This window comes from Silene latifolia, chromosome 3 (genome assembly GCF_048544455.1).
Source record: "Silene latifolia isolate original U9 population chromosome 3, ASM4854445v1, whole genome shotgun sequence".
Taxonomy (NCBI): domain Eukaryota; kingdom Viridiplantae; phylum Streptophyta; class Magnoliopsida; order Caryophyllales; family Caryophyllaceae; genus Silene; species Silene latifolia.
Genome location: NC_133528.1, coordinates 115,540,646 through 115,557,718, shown reverse-complemented (window position 1 = coordinate 115,557,718; position 17,073 = coordinate 115,540,646). Strand labels below are relative to the sequence as shown.

General features: G+C 38.5%; 1 protein-coding gene across 1 annotated transcript; it reads left to right on the top strand.

The window, feature by feature from the left end:
* The first annotated feature begins 3,564 nt into the window (after positions 1 to 3,564).
* On the top strand, positions 3,565 to 5,664 carry LOC141649541 (uncharacterized). The gene is made up of 2 exons (XM_074458228.1): positions 3,565 to 4,306; positions 4,808 to 5,664. The coding sequence occupies exons 1-2, from the start codon at positions 3,565 to 3,567 to the stop codon at positions 5,662 to 5,664; spliced, it is 1,599 nt and encodes a 532-aa protein (XP_074314329.1).
* The last annotated feature ends 11,409 nt before the right edge of the window (positions 5,665 to 17,073 follow it).

Below are 17,073 nucleotides of genomic sequence, written 5' to 3'. Positions count from 1 at the left end.
GAACGTTTCAAAATTAAGATTTAAATGACGGTTGTAAATAAATTATGAACCAATCTCGTTAACATGATATCCACCAAGACTGCCTTAATAGTTATTAATATTGTACCCGTCTATAATATTGTTATTAATTATTAAACGTATGTCTTTCGAGGTTGGGTTAAATACTTAAATGTAATACGTTTACAATAAAGGAATTTGTTGAAATACGATTGTAATTTACAAACATCTCATATTAACTACTTTAACATTTGATATGAACTCAATTAGAAATTATAAACAAAATATCTTAAAAATAATATATACTCGGTTAGTAAATAACTTAACGGAAGTAAAAGGAACAGAAAAAAAAACTTTGGTTATGCATTTTAAAAACGCGAAGATACAAAACGACCCAACTCCAACTAACCCGACCCGAAATGACCCGACCCGCTTTATCATTGACCCGAAAATGACCCGGCCCGAAACAACCCGACCCGCTTGACCCGAAAATGACCCGACAAACAAACCCGAAACAACCCGAAAAACCCGAAAAGACCCGACCCGACCCGAACTAACCCGACAACGTGACAAACCCGAACAGACCCGACCCAAATTGGCCCGGCCGGAACCCGACCCGTTGACCCGTTTTGCCAGATCTAGGTACACTCGGCTCTATGTTCATACCATCATGCATTTTAGGTAGATTTTTTTATTATTACACTTTACACGCAAATATTGCCTGTCCACACCTAGTCCAATTTCCATTGTTTTTTTAATCTTGGAATTTGAGTCATTTTGAGATCTATTTTTTTACGAATTCTAAAATTAGACGGTCTCACACCGTCAAACAATCTTTTTCTACAAAAAAAATCATTTATTTATTACGATTAATAAAAAAATTGATTTTCATATAAATGAACTGTCTTATATTACAAAGCGTCTTGCTTGCGATGGGCTAATCCCGTCACAAGCTGAAGACCTCTCACAAAAAGGGAGAGGGGACAAGGTGGGGCACCCCCATGTACTTCCCTACTAACCTCTCATGGGTATTTTGTGAGAGGAAATGATATCCGTCACAAGCTTGTGTGAATCGGCTATCATGAAAGTTCCTTTTCCTATAGTTGCCTCTGTGTTTGTTGTGTTCTTGGCAAGTAGGTAGTCAACTGTCATTGTTGTGCGCAAATGGACCATGTGACTTGCAAGATCTATATATTATTCCGCGCATTCTCTACGCCTAATCTTGCTGCGTCATTGCTTAGTTGCCTATCCTAGTTAGTTAGGTATGTAACTATATATTATTGTCCGTATAGGGCTTTGTATCCTCCACCACTTTTAATGTATGTGGCCTTTACCATGTGACTTGTAAGTTGTATGTTGTGGTTTTGAATGATCTTACTTTACAATATACGGAGTAGAGTGGTCGTGTAATGTAATGGACATGAAATTGGAGCTAGGAAGAAGCAATCACGAAAGTGTCTTGCATGTGGACGCCTAAGACCAAAATAGATTTTTTTTAAAAAAAATATCAATTCATTAATAATTTTTTTTTAAAAAAAAATATCAATTCATTAATACTTCCTCCCATCCAGACCAAAGGTTACAGTTGCTTTTTGGCACTATTCATGGTCGTAGGGAATCTTTGATATTATTCTTAATCTATAAGACAAAATATAATCATGTGAGATCTTGTTTGATGTATCGTCATGAATGCTATAAGAATATCAAATTTTTATAATTTTTAATGATGTGTAACTAAATATATGCACGTTACAAAACGTGTATCGACAAGTGTGATAAAGCAACTGTAACCTTTGGTCTGGATGGAAGGGAGTAAATAGTCAATTCCTAAAATTAGGTTAAGTACTCCCTCCTATTCTACATAACCTTCCCTCTTTCCTTTTTCATGTATTCACAATACCTTCCCTATTTCCTTATTTACTAAAGTTTTATACTTATTTTAATCACCTCACCCCACAACAATACCCCACCTCACCCAACAACAATACTTATTTTAATCAACTTACCCCACAACAATACTTATTTTAATCACCACACCCACAATAATACCTCACAATACCTTCCCTCTTTCCAATTTCCTAACCCCACTACAATATTTGACCTTATTTTAATCCATCTCCTTAATTCTAGTGCCCCCATGAATAAGGAGGTTTATCTAGAATATGAGGGAGTACTAAATATTATGATTTTGTTTTTCTTATCGAGACCAAGTGTAATGCAAGTAGTGTTAGCCCTATGTTTAGGCCTTTTGGATATATTAATAATATTGGCTTCGACGTCAGTGGAAGCTCCGGGGGCCTGTGGGTGGGTTGGAAAAGAGAGGCTAAGTTTAGCCCGGTCTATGCTTGTAATAATTTCATCATTTTGCTTGTGGAAAAATATAATGGTCTCTTGTGGTATCTTGTTCTCTTTTATAGGGCTCCGTGTTCCTTACAACGTCAAACGGTTTTGGGGGATTTAGAGGATCATATTGTCTCTTTAAAGTACCCATACTTAATTGTGAGTGATTTTAATCAAGTAGAATATGTATGCGATAAGTTGAGTATGAATACAAGGGCTATCAATGGAGCATATGATTTTAATCTGTGGAGGATTAATAATCAATTAATTGATATTCCGTTTAAAGGACCACATTTTACTTGGTGTAATAATAGGAAAGGAGCAAAGAGAGTTTATGAGAGGATTGATCATGCCCTTGGATCGAGGGAGTGGTTTACTTTGTTTCCAAATACGGGTATAAAACACTATCCAATACAAATATCGGATCATACACCGATTGAGTTAGACTTACACTTAACGCAAAATACGTGTAAGAAACCATACAAGTTGGATGCTTGGATTTTAACCCATGAAGATTGTATTGCTCTCATTAAGAATGTATGGCGGTATCATGTTTGGGGCAATCCGTCGTTTCGTGTTGCAAGGAAATTGTCGAGAGTGCGGTATTATGTTAAAAAGTGGGCTCTTGACAAGCGTTTAGCTTGGAAGCAGAAATGGAAGGATTTTGATGTTGAATTAGAATGGGGTATGGATATGGCGATAACAGAAGGGAATGATGACTATTATACAAAAACAAATGAAGAGGTTCGGGAGTTTTCAAGAGCAGCAACGGTGTTTTGGAGGCAACGGGCGAAATTAAAGTGGATGGTGGAGGGTGATACTTGTACTAAATACTTTTTTAATTGGGTTAAAGGACGGGCTGGGAGGAATTTCATTCTTGGAATAAAAGATAACGATGGACGATGGGTGTACGATCCTGAGCTTGTTGGGAAATCTTTTCACGACTCTTTCTTTAATTTTTATAATCAGGCAGTAGAGACGGAGGAAGGTGTTAGACGGGAAAATATGGAGAGTATGTTGAGTAATTTTTCCAGAACAATTGCTGATGATGATGTTGATAGTTTAAATGGACAATTCACGGCTAAAGAGGTTCGGTGTGCTGTCTTTCAAATGGGTGCGTTTAAATCAGCGGGACCGGATGGTATTCCAGCTATTTTTTACCAAAACTGATGGCATATAATTAAAAAGGATGTTACGAAGGCGGTTCTATCTGTGCTTAATTCGGGTATGGTTCTCAAGGAGCTAAATCGAACTTTCATTGCTTTGATTCCTAAATGTGAGAGTCCGGAATGGGTGGGTGACTATCAGCCTATTAGCTTGTGTAATGTGTTTATGCGAATTGTTTCAAAATGTATTACTAATCGACTGGGTAAGGTGATGGGTTATCTGGTTGGGGAGTTTCAGAATGCTTTTGTTCCTGGAAGACATATTTCGGATAATGTTTTGCTAGCACATGAAGCTCTACACAAGATTAACACACATAAAAAAGGAAAGTATGGGCGCTTTGCCTTTAAGGCCGACATGAGTAAGGCTTATGATCAGGTAAGATGGGATTTCCTTCAAGCGGTCCTTCAGAAGGTTGGGTTCCCGGAACGAATGGTCAAGTTGATTATGAACTGTGTTACAACGGTTTCCTACAACGTTCTTTTTAATGGTGCACCCTTACAATTATTCACTCCAAAGTGTGGTTTACGGCAAGGAGATCCCTTATCTCCTTTTCTTTTTGTTTTGTGTATGGAGGCACTTTCATGTACTTTGGATAAGGCGAATTTTAATGGGTCTTTGAAGCGTATTCGTCTGTGTAGTGGGGTACAAACATTAACTCACTTGTTTTTTGCGGATGATGCGGTGTTCTTTCTGCAAGATCAAAGGAATTCGTTTGAAACTTTAAAAGGAATTCTGGATAGGTATTGCCATGCTTCGGGCCAGATTATGAATGAGAATAAATCCGGGATTCTTTTTAGTCCAAGTACTACTCTAAGGAATGCTCGCTAAGGTCTAAAGGTTTTAAAGATAAAGGATAATAAGGGTTTGGGAAAATATTTAGGATTACCGACGGATTTTAAAGGATCAAAACGGGAACTATTTAAGGGTGTTATTGATATGGTAATGAAACGTGTTGCATCCTGGAATGGGATTTTTCTTTTATCAGCGGGTAGATTGACTCTTATTTCTTCCGTCCTATCAAATCTTTCCAATTACTTTCTATCGGTGTTTAAAATGCCGGTAAGTGTGACAAAAAGAATTAATTCTATTCTGTCACATTTTTGGTGGGCTGGATGTAGGAAGGGACAACCTGTCCATTGGTGTAGTAAAAAATTCTTAAGTTTACCAAAAAGTCAAGGCGGGTTAGGTGTTCGAAATATTGCTTGTCTAAATGAAGCGATGCTGGCTAAGCACGCGTGGCGAATATTACGTGGTGATGGTTCTTTTTTTGCACTTGTGTTCAGATAAAAATTGGTTGGACAAGGAATATCTTATGGTATTATAGCACAACAGAGTGAGGCTAATTTATCATGGGGAGCAAAGAGTGTGTTACGAGGTTTGACTTTTGTCCGTCATCATGTGGGATGGAAGCCAGGCTTGGATTCAGGCCTGAATGTTTGGTTGCATAAGTGGGTTGGTGGTGACTATCCTGAACCGAATGATGGGATTTTGACAATGGCGCATGTGGCTTTTTGTAATTTAACAATTAATGACCTCAGGTGTCAGAGTTCAAGTGGGTTAGGTACAACATGGAATGAAACATTAATTCGACAAATCTTTAGTGAACATTACGCCAAACGTATACTTGCTATTCCGATTGGCCGATTGAGGAGGAATGATGAAATTTATTGGCTGCACAACAATGATGGGGAGTACAGTGTTAAAAGTGGTTATGGGGTTCTTTTTGGTGCTTTAATGGATTCTCAAGGAACTACAAAGGATCATTTAAGGCTTAATGATGATGGACGCCTTTTCTGTAAAAGGAAATTGTGGCGACTTCCGGGCCCGCAAATGTGGAAAATTTTGGTGTGGCGTATTATAACTAACTCTCTGTCAGTGGGCGAAAACTTTGCACGACGAGGTATGGGAGTTGATACAAGATGTAAGATGTGTAACAATGGTAGTATGGTTATGGAAACTTTGGAACATCTTTTTCGTGATTGTCCTGTATCACGAAGATTGTGGGCTTCATCTGATATTGGGATTCGTGCTTCGAATGGGTCGCATTTACCAGTTGGAAAATGGATTATGGACTGGATCTATTATTTGGATAAGCAGGAGTGTTCAGCAGAACGTGTGGTCAGGTTCTTAGCTACGATATGGTGTCTATGGAGTATATGAAATCGTGTTCTGTTTCAAGCATCCACGTTTCACCCAAAAATGTTTTTCAACCAATGGAATCAAATTGTTGCAACAGCAGATAAGGCATTGGAAATGAATAAGTCTGGGAATACGAGTAATGGATCTAATGATATGGGCCGGCATGATGATAAATTTTTATGGGTTCGTGAAAGTAAACCTATTTGTGTTGTTGGTTCAATTAGTTATTGTGATCCCTTGCGGATTATGGTTGATGTTGGGTGGAAAACAATAGATAATGCAGGAATTGGGTGGGTTGTTGTGTCCAGTACAGGGGAGGTGATCTTCACAACTAGGAGAAATATTAGAGCTAAATCCGCTTTACAGGCTGAAGGATTAGGGATTTATGAAGCACTGCAATGGGATGTGGACCGGGGGTTACGTCACTTGGAAGTCTCTTCGGATTGTCTTTCGCTTATTTGTTCTCTTGTAGGGATTCAGAGAGCTCATCATTGCCTTGCGGATATTCTAGCTGACGTTGATTCTATTGTCTTTTTTTTCCATTGTTTAGCTTTTAGTTATGTCCCTAGGTCTTATAATAAAATTGCTCATGACCTCGCATGTGAGGCCATGTCTAGTTAGGTATGTCTTTCTTTATAGCTGCCAAAAAAAATAAAAAAATAAATAAATAGTCATACGACATCTATAACATGTGTCAAATTTGACCGGTTACAACTCGATTAAAACCAAATAAAATAAAATCTCGTTCAAATCTATAAACTTAAATTGCTCCAAAGCACATCCTCTATCATATCGCCGCAAAAAACTTTTCACAAGAGGATCATAGAATCTTGAGCCTTGACGAGAGACGATTTCATCTGACTAAATTGAGTGCAACCGACAACATATGTAATACCATATAACGATCTATTACGAAACCGATCTTCCTCGTCTTCACCATATGAGGAACGACTAAGACGCTCTTATCTATATTTTCAATAGAACTAAAACCTAAAAAGACAAAGACTGAAAGAACTCCGAAAATGGAGACGGACAAACGAATTTCACCAAAAGTAAGACTTTTATTGATTATTAATTTTTAAAGTTTCATACTAAGAATTGATAAATAAAACTATTTGGGGGGCTTACCATCGGTCAATAGTCGATGGAAGTCTCGGATTTAATTGATTAGAGGCTAGAGTTTTTAGAGAGAGAGAGAGAGATAGAGAGGGGGCCCCAAATGGATTCTAAAATAGGGGGACCAAAATGGATTCTAAAATATGACACATTCCGAATATTCCAATCTCATGAGCACCATAATGCACCTCCCACTTGGATTTTATGATGTTTTTAAACTTAATTTCAATTCTCATAAATTCAATTTTGTTTAATTTACTAGAAAAAATATTTAGTTTAATTTTGGGACAGTAAAAACCAACTTAATTTAGTTTAATTCAATCCAGATTAGGTCAATTTAGAACTTATTAAGTTGAGTTCGGTTTAGTAATATTAATTACCTCCTCTCTCTCTCTCTCTCTCTCTCTCTCTCTCTCTCTCTCTAGCTGGTTTAAAGAGATTTTTCTCTCAAATTAGGACGTCTCGCCATTGTTGCTTCAGCTCCTTCTATGGCTCGAGGGAGGGGTCGTCCTCCAAAATCGGGGTTTCTTTATATTCCTTACTCAATTCCGAATCTAATGGTACTGCTTTCACTCTTTCTCGTTCTGTGGAACATTGTCATCTCCGTAATTCTTCGCTTGAAAATGATGAAATTTTAGATGAAAACGATGTGATTCCGCTGAAAATCTGTCTCCCATATCTCTTTTAGTTGTTAATAATATTGTTAATCCAGTTTTAGTACCTAATTCCTCTTTTCCTGTTGGAAATCCATAAGGCTTAATTCCCCGAAAATAGGGGCCGCCATTATTGCTCCTTTAATTCCTTCTTATTCTTCTTCTTCTTTCACTATGCATAAGAGTGATAATAACCTTAAAAATGGTGATAGTAATGTTAATTTTACTAGTGTTAATGTGGGGTCGGGATCAATAATAATGGAAAATCTGCTAAGAATTGGGTTGATGTTACTAAGAAGAAATCTTAGGTGGGCATGAGTTTGTTCTTTCATGAGGAAAGTGCTAATTTAACTGAGGTTGACATTCACATGGAGGAAATTGAAGAGGAAATAACAAGGTGGAAGTTTACACTTATGGGTAATGTCCTTGGTGCTAAATTCACCCTTAAACAAGTTACAGATTTTATTCATAAGAGTTGGAATCATGGTCCTCTACAATTAGTTCAGTACTTTAAAAAGGGTTGGTTTAGCTTCAAGTTTGACTATGAGGAGGAGACATGAGTGAGGTGCTTAAGAGAGGTCCTTGGTCAGTTGGGTCCAACTCACTTGTGGTCAAGCAATGGTATCCTTCTTTCTCTTGTACCATGGAATGTGTTTCTACTATTCTTGTATGGGTCCTCTTCCTTGACTTGGTCCCTTACATGTGGACAGATTCTATCCCGAGTAAGATGGCTAGTAAAGTTGGCAAGCCTCTCTTTGTTGATCTAAATACTACCTCTAGAGCAAAGGTTTTCTTTAACAGGGTTATGATAGAGGTTGATGTGTCCAAATAATTTACTGAGCATGTCATTAGTAATGCTCCTTTTATTGGTTAATCTGTTCAAAGAGTTGTGTATGAATGGGTAACTTATTATTGTAAGACTTGTATGAAGCTTGGTTATGCCGACTCTTCATGTAAGAAGAACCAACCTAATGATAATGCACCTAAGAAACCTGCTCCTTTTATGACAGTTCTGGGGAAGAAGCTTTCTACTGCTCAACAAGTTAATAGACTTGTTTGTGCTGCTGTAAAACATGGCCCTCGGCCAGTAATAAGCCTTATCAGAATACAGCCTCAGGATTTGCGATGGATATTCTTGTCACAAAAGACCATCTTGCGATGGACATTTGTCACAATGCGCGTCTTTCTTCTTGACATTTGACGGACGCTTCATCAGAAAACTTGGCTTTGACGGGAGTTTTGATTTTACTATTGAGTCCGTTAATATAATTTTTTTCATTTGACTTTTTTTTTTTACTATTTTTTTGATCAAAAATATAAAAGTGTGATAACAATGTAAATATTAATTTTATAAGTTTATATTTTTAGGTACTCGTATTCTAAAATGGATTGTTCGATTTTTCAAATTGAATATTTATAGTTTTTATTTCGACAATTGTAGATAGACTCAATAAACACTTTGCTATTAAATTTACACAAATACTCGTTGTTTTACTGACTACTTTATGTCAATTTGTTTAATTAATATGAAAATCGCGATCATATTGATGATTCAATGAATGAAAGAGTATATAATTGATAAATAAAGATATACATGCCATCTGAGAAAACAATTAAAGCACGTACTATATTTAAATCTCTTTGCATTGAATTTAAGTACACGGTACATATATCATATTTTTTTAATTAAAATAAAAGGAAAGACTTCTTGAATATACACTAGTAATGATAAACAGTTAAAAAGGACTTAGTATTATTTTTTCCATTTTTTAGGTGCGAAAAACTTCCTTTTTTAAATATACATTTTACATAATCTTTTTGGTTGAAAAGAGTTAAATTAAACTTAGCTGAATCGAACTGAGCTAAGTTGAATGAAGCTGAACTGGACTGAAGTAAAAGTTAATTTGTAAAAAGTTGAGTTGAGCTGAAATGAACTGAACTTAATTGAATTTAATAGTGTTGAATTGAACTAAAATAAACTGAAATTAAGTCCAAAAGTTCAGAGTCTTATTTTCAATCATTGAGTCCCGAACAAGCCAGGTCGAGTTTTGACTCTAAATTACTAAGTCGTTTTGGATTTTGATTCATTCTGAACATGGGTCAAGATTTATGGTTTTAATTCGAAAAAGTGTTCTAATAATTGTAGTTTACCGATCAGTTCAAACTTTGAGAGATCTAAATATCTAATAACTTTATATGTGTAGTTTTTGAGAACTATTATAATTATTTTTTAGTTTAATCAGTAAGTCTTCTGAGAGACGGTCTCTCACTATATTAATAAGAGATAACTAATTAATTGAATTAAAAACTAATTAAAAAGAAAAAGATAAAAAACAAATAAAAATAATAACTACTCTTAATGAGAGAGAGGTCTTTCACTAATATTAATGAGAGACCGTCTCTCTTAGAGCAATAACAATAGAAAAACTCTATATAAAGTGTAATACCCGCCCTTTTAGAGACCCGTTGACCAGCGTTGACTGACCTTGGGAGCGGTAATAGTCCTTAGAAGTGCGTACCAAAGTTATCCTGTGTTTGAGTTTGGGGTGGTACTCGATAGAGTAGAGGCTACTCGATCGAGTAGCTTAGATACTCCACTCGATCGAGTAACGGGTTTTCAGCGAGGGTTTATAATCGTGTTTTGTTAAATCCGCAAATCATTTCCGCCTCATTTCTTCAGATCCTTAGGTCGCCTCCTTCCCTTCCCTTCACCATATAACCTCCATGGAAGCCTTTGAAGATTCTTGTGCCTTAGGAGAGCATAGCTTGGGTCGGGTAGCGGTCTTTTGCCAGGTTTCCACTCGTAGGTATGTCGTCATCATCATCCGTATCCTCGTCTTTGCAGTTAGGGTTTGCTTGGTAGTGATAGATGGTTGTGTTGTATATATAGGTGTTGCTTGGTTGCTGGATATTGCGTGTGTGGACATGGAATGGTTGCAGTTGCTGAAAGGTAGGTTCGCCTACTCAGTTTCTGTGGATGGTCTAGTGTGTCGGTTGTTGTGTCGTGGTTGTTGTGTGGTAGCTGTGTTTGTGTGACAGCGTATTAACAATAGTCGGTTGGTGTATATAGTTTGTTGGTTGTTGTATTGCAGCTGTCTATGATTGTTTGTCTCTGGTTCTCGAGGCGCGTCCTCGGCTGAGTGGAGTCACTTGCGGGAGTGGCTTCACGCCCTAGTTTCGCCCTCCGTGGAACCCGCCACGGGAGGGGATGTGCACATTAATGGGACAGGGTTATCGCTCGGTATGATGAGCGGGGATTTGGTGGGTACGACTGCGGTCCCCCACTGGCAGGGCTGGTCCAGTGGATAGTCGGTGACGGAGATTAATTGGAGTGGGTGTGTTTGTGTGTGACTGGTTATGCTGTGTGATGTTGATAATTGTTGTTGGTTTATGTTGAGTCTTGCCTCAGTTACTGACCTTGTGTGGTTGTCTTGTTTGTTTATGTGTCTACCGTGATCCCTTATGGTGATCAGTCAGTCTTAGCAGGTGTTGATGTCGTTGATAGCTGGAGTCCTGGCGGGGATGAGTCCTCACGAGTTTTGATAGAGATAGTGTGTAGCTGACGAGTTGTATCGTTATTTTTTTAAGTTGGTTGTAATGCTTGTAATATAACTATAATTGTTCTTTTATCGACTTTTGATGATTACTTACATCGGGCAACCGAGATGGTAACGCCCTTATATGCTAAGGAAGGCCTAGTTAAGGCTCCTCAGAATATGAGGGTGTTACAAAGTGGTATCAGAGTCACGATTTTGGAACCTGTAACTAATGAACCTAATGAACATAGCGAGTCTAATAAAATGAACCTGGTGTATGTGTAATGGGAGTCCCAACTGATGCTAGGTTTTGGGTGAGTAGGCGCCCTCATTTCAAAACCTTGGCCCCATTGTACTTAAGCCAGTCACTGGGTATGGGAATGTGGAGTCCGTATGTATTTAACGTGTATGTTGATTGCGTTGGAACTATCCGTGGTTGAGTCTTTGTTAAAGTTGGTATGGGCATGATAGTTGCGTTTGGATTGTGTGTGGTGAAGTTTTGGTAGAATTAGTGAGCTTATGCGATGAGTATGAAAAACGTAAAAGGCTTTATTTAATAGAAATGCGTGAAAAGTGTGGAAGTGTATGCTGTAATATGAAGGTGATCATGTTGGTGTTTGCTTAAGGTTGTTAGAAATGGCGATCCCATATAAGTTTATAAGTCCTACTGTAGCTATAATGATGATAGTTAAAGAAATGTTGAGTTATGCTGTGAGAAATAGCTAATAGTGATGCGTTTGTGCAATGTTTAATGGCTGAAAGTTTCCGCTTACGTGGTGATTAATTTGTGTAGAATGGCTTGTTCATGTTGAACTGGAACATGATAGTGATACACTTGGCTAACATGTGGGGATTTATCGTTAATTATATGTTTTCATTAACGTGAGAATAAGTTGATAGCCATGTGGTAAGACGAGTTTAGATATGATACAATGACATAATTGTGTATATGAATGACTCAGTAGCAGGTAAACCATGTAGTGTGCAGTTGTTGTAGCGTAATATGATATGAACCTGGTCTGATGAGACGGTATGATATGTTTGAATAATAATGGTGATATAGAAGTGAGTACGATAACCAGTGATGAATTCCGAACTTAGTTTGGAATCGACACGCGATATTGTTTTTGCAGGAATCTTCAATTAATTTCGTATTTCTGACCGAGTACTCGACCTTATTTGACCGAATGCGAGTGCTTACTAGACCGAGTAGACCTCACTCGATCTAGTTAGGAAGCTATGACGTCGGAATGTAGAAATTTTCTGCAGATACTCGACGAAATGGCACCTACTCGATCGAGTAGAGGGCACTCGATCGAGTACCCTAGGCACTCGATCGAGTACCCTAGGCACTCGATCGAGTATGCTACAGTACAGAGGCTCTTACGGGTTTCATAAAACCCTTGTTTTTCCTCATTGTTCTCATTCTTTCTTCTTTATTCGAACCCTAACCTCCTAAATCCCTCAAAAACTCTCATAATCTTGTGGTGGTGGTGATTAATTTGGGTTGTTATTCCTTGTTTAATTGCATCCTTTTTCTTTCCATCTAATCAAGGTATGAATTTCTTCCCTATTTACATGTTTTATCACTTTGAACTTATTAGAATGATAGAATAGTCCGAAAATTTCGATTCCTGTGGACAAAAATTGTTTGTAATTGTTGTAATGTGATTCATATGCTTCCCTTTCATGATTATTGATGTTAATTGTGCTAAAAATAGAGTAGAAATTGCAAAATTGGGGGCGGATTTTCTAGGGTTTGCAAAATCAAAATTGATTTTTGGTTGTTTTCTACATGTTGGATGATGAAATTGAGTACTATATGTTACCTATGTTATGTTAGAAGTTGGATTTTGGTAATTTTCACCTTAACACTTGCCTTAAAACTCCGTCTTAAAAGTGCCCCAAATTGAAATTCGTTTTTTATGACTAAGGTTTTGTGTTGAATATGAAGGCATATGCAGGTGTTAAACTTTTAATATGGTAATGGCGATGTTAATTCTTGATGAATGTGTCAAAATCGTTACAACTGTAGAGACCGTCTGACTAGTCTAATTGAGTTGTTTGCTTCTAATGTTGAAGGTTGATGATGACATGTTTTAAGTTGCCTTTCTATGAACATATATGAATATTTCACATGTTATCAAGTATTTATATGGGGTAGCATTTGAGCCATGCCATGATATCCGAATTGGTCGAGTAGATTATGTTTATCATGTTAAACCTTTCACAGTCATAGAGGTAGTCTGAATGCTATAAACTGAATTTATGTATCAATTGAGAATTTGTTGGTGAAGTGTGTACCTAGATGATTATTCAATGTTCAGTTGTGTAAATTCTATGTTTTAAGTGCCTATGCAAGTTTGTTTAAACCGTATGCTGAAACAGATGCCGAGACTAAACATAGGGACCCGTCAGAGTAAGAGGGGGAGGGTTTCACAGCCCGAAGTTGGGGAAGGTAGTGGACGCGTGGTACCCGCTGTACCGAAATACCCTTCGGTGGTGTTTGTGGACTTTAAACAGAGAGAGAGATTTGTGGCGTTGCAAAAACGCAAGATGAGACCCACCCGTTGTGTGGATACCACACTTCTTGATGACTTGGGAATTGAGACGGATGTCCGTCACATCTTTGAGACTTTGGGATTTATGGGGTTGTATCGGTTGAGGAAGCATTCCTACCCTTTTCTGACTTTGGAGTTTATGAGCTCGTTTAATTACGAGCCAGCTGCACAAACTGTTGAGTTCCGTCTTATGAACACGAGTTTCGTGTTGACCATGGACCTCTTTGCTTCTCACCTTGGGTTGACCAAGCCTTCCAAGGATTCCATCAGTGAGATTCCTTCTGAGTGTGGTGTTTGCCGCCTTATGCCTTGTCTTTCCGGAAAGTCAGCTCCCACCTCCAGCAACATGTTGATTAATGATGTTCAACATGTTACTTTGAGGATCTTCCTTCGTTCTATTTCGAACCTTCTTTATGAGAGGCCGGATATGAGTAAGCTGAACAATCATGAACTATTGCTTTTGGTGGCTTGACCCATGGTATGTGAGTCCTGGAGCTGGGGCAGGGGCTGATGCGGGTATTGGGTCATCGGGAGCAGGCACCTCAGGAGGAGATGGTGGTGGAGATGAGATGATGGGTGAGCAGCAGCAGGAGTGATACTCCTTTTTCTTTCTTTTGTTTATGGTTGATGATGTTGGATGATGGTAGTCGTTCTTAGTTGGAACTTTTATTTTGGTTTGTATGGATGGCCATAAGGCCGGAATTGCTTAGTTTGAACTTATGTGCAGGATTTTGGAGGTTGGGTTGTCATCCCGGCTCGCGTTTATGTGACGTTTATATATATATATGGTGTTATGACAGGAATTTTCTACGGTTTGACCTGTGGTTACTCGACTATAGTGCCCCACACTCGGTCGAGTACCTGCAGGTGTGACAGGAATGGGGTGTTCTGATCTCAGGGCTACTCGATCGAATAGCCAAGACACTCGATCGAGTAGCGGGCACTCGATCGAGTACCCTATATACTCGATCGAGTAGCACTGTTACATGAACTTTTCACTAATTAAAATTTTTAATGGTTATATAATTACATGTTTGGTGTTTAACATGGTTATTGATGATTAGTAACATGTTTGAACCGTTAATTTCATATGTTGGAAGTCGTGTTTGGATTTTAGATGCGTATTTGTAACGAATAGTGAAGTAGTAATTGTTTCTTATTGCATTCATTTTACATCCGTAATGTCTACTAATTATATTTCACCGGAGATGTGTCCTTCCATATACAAATGATATATACATGCATTCTTGACGGTGTCTAGTTATTCGAATATGGTTGCATACGTTTTTATGGTTTAATGGTTGTCTAATTAATGAGTAATGTCATTAATGAATGATATGGGTTAGATATATGTGTCAAGACGTAAGTAGTACATAACATGTGTAGTGATTTGGTGGTGAACTTCGGGGACGAAGTTCCTTTTAGAGGGGAAGAGTAATGTCGCAAAATAAAAATTCCGATATTGCAATTATTTTGTTGTTTGTTTATAAGGTTTTCTATTACTTTGGTTACATTTCTTGTATGAAGTCGTAACTGTTTGCATTGGTTCGTTGAGTAATTCGTGTGTCGAAGTGAAAGTTGATAGTATGTTTTAAAAGACGGTCATAAAGAGATAGTTATGATGTCATGTGTTGGAATATAATCGCGTTGTTGAGTAACATGGTGGTATAGTCATGCTGCGTGTTGATATGAGACATGTTTCGTGTTGATGGTTGTTGCTAGTGAAAGGGTAATCTCGTAATGTGTTGGGTAATCGTTGGTTGTGCCGGTTCGTGTTGTGAGGTTGGTATTTCAAGTAGTAGCTTGTAGAGGTCGATCTATATGGAGCGTTAGACAGTTGATGATGATGACATGGGGATGGTATTTCCGGGGAGTAGTGACCTATGTCGAAAAAGTAGTGATGTCGTTTTGTTTCCGTATCGTGTGCCTTGGTTGGGTGAGTTGAACTTCGGGGACGAAGTTCTTTTTAAGGGGGGAAGACTGTAATACCCGCCTTTTTAGAGACCCGTTGACCAACGTTGACTGACCTTGGGAGCGGTAATAGTCCTTAGAAGTGCGTACCAAAGTTATCCTGTGTTTGAGTTTGGGGTGGTACTCGATAGAGTAAAGGCTACTCGATCGAGTAGCTTAGATACTCGATCGAGTAGGGGCCACTCGATCGAGTAGGTGGGCTACTCGATCGAGTAACGGGTTTTCAGCGAGGGTTTATAATCGTGTTTTGTTAAATCCGCAAATCATTTCCACCTCATTTCTTCAGATCCTTAGGTTGCCTCCTTTCCTTCCCTTCACCATATAACCTCCATGGAAGCCTTTGAAGGTTCTTGTGCCTTAGGAGAGCATAGCTTGGGTCGGGTAGCGGTCTTTTGCCAGGTTTCCTCTCGTAGGTATGTCGTCATCATCATCCGTATCCTCGTCTTTGCAGTTAGAGTTTGCGTGGTAGTGATAGATGGTTGTGTTGTATATATAGGTGTTGCTTGGTTGCTGGATATTGCGTGTGTGGACATGGAATGGTTGCAGTTGCTGAAAGGTAGGTTCGCCTACTCAGTTTCTGTGGATGGTCTAGTGTGTCGGTTGTTGTGTCGTGGTTGTTGTGTGGTAGTTGTGTTTGTGTGGCAGCGTATTAGCGATAGTCGGTTGGTGTATACAGTTTGTTGGTTGTTGTATTGCAGCTGTCTGTGATTGTTTGTCTCTGGTTCTCGAGGTGCATCCTCGGCTGAGTGGAGTCACTTGCGGGAGTGGCTTCACGCTCTAGTTTCGCCCTCCGTGGAACCCGCCACGGGAGGGGATGTGCACATTAATGGGACAGGGTTATCGCTCGGTATGATGAGCGGGGATTTGGTGGGTACGGCTGCGGTCCCCCACTGGCAGGTCTGGTCTAGTGGACAGTCGGTGACCGAGATTGATTGGAGTGGGTGTGTTTGTGTGTGACTGGTTGTGCTGTGTGATGTTGATAATTGTTGTTGGTTTATGTTGAGTCTTGCCTCAGTTACTGACCTTGTGTGGTTGTCTTGTTTGTTTATGTGTCTGTTGTGATCCCTTATGGTGATCAGTCAGTCTTAGCAGGTGTTGATGTCGTTGATAGCTGAAGTCCTGGCCTGAGTCCTCACGAGTTTTGATAGAGATAGTGTGTAGCTGACGAGTTGTATCGTTATTTTGTTAAGTTGGTTGTAATGCTTGTAATATAACTATAATTGTTCTTTTATCGACTTTTGATGATTACTTATCTCGGGCAACCGAGATGGTAATGCCCTTATATGCTAAGGAAGGCCTAGTTAAGGCTCCTCAGAATATGAGGGTGTTACAAAGTGGTATCAGAGCGACGATTTTGGAACCTGTAACTAATGAACCTAATGAACGTAGCAAGTCTAATAAAATGAACCTGCTAATGCTCTTAAGAATTTGTGTAGTTTAATGTTGAAGTGAATGAACTCAAAAACTTTATAATGAAACTCAAAATCTTTAAAACAAAACTCGAAAACTGTATTATAAAACTCAGAAAGTATACAATTAGTTGTACTACCTCTGATGTATAACCTACGCTAAGAATCTACTCAAATTTGGTTA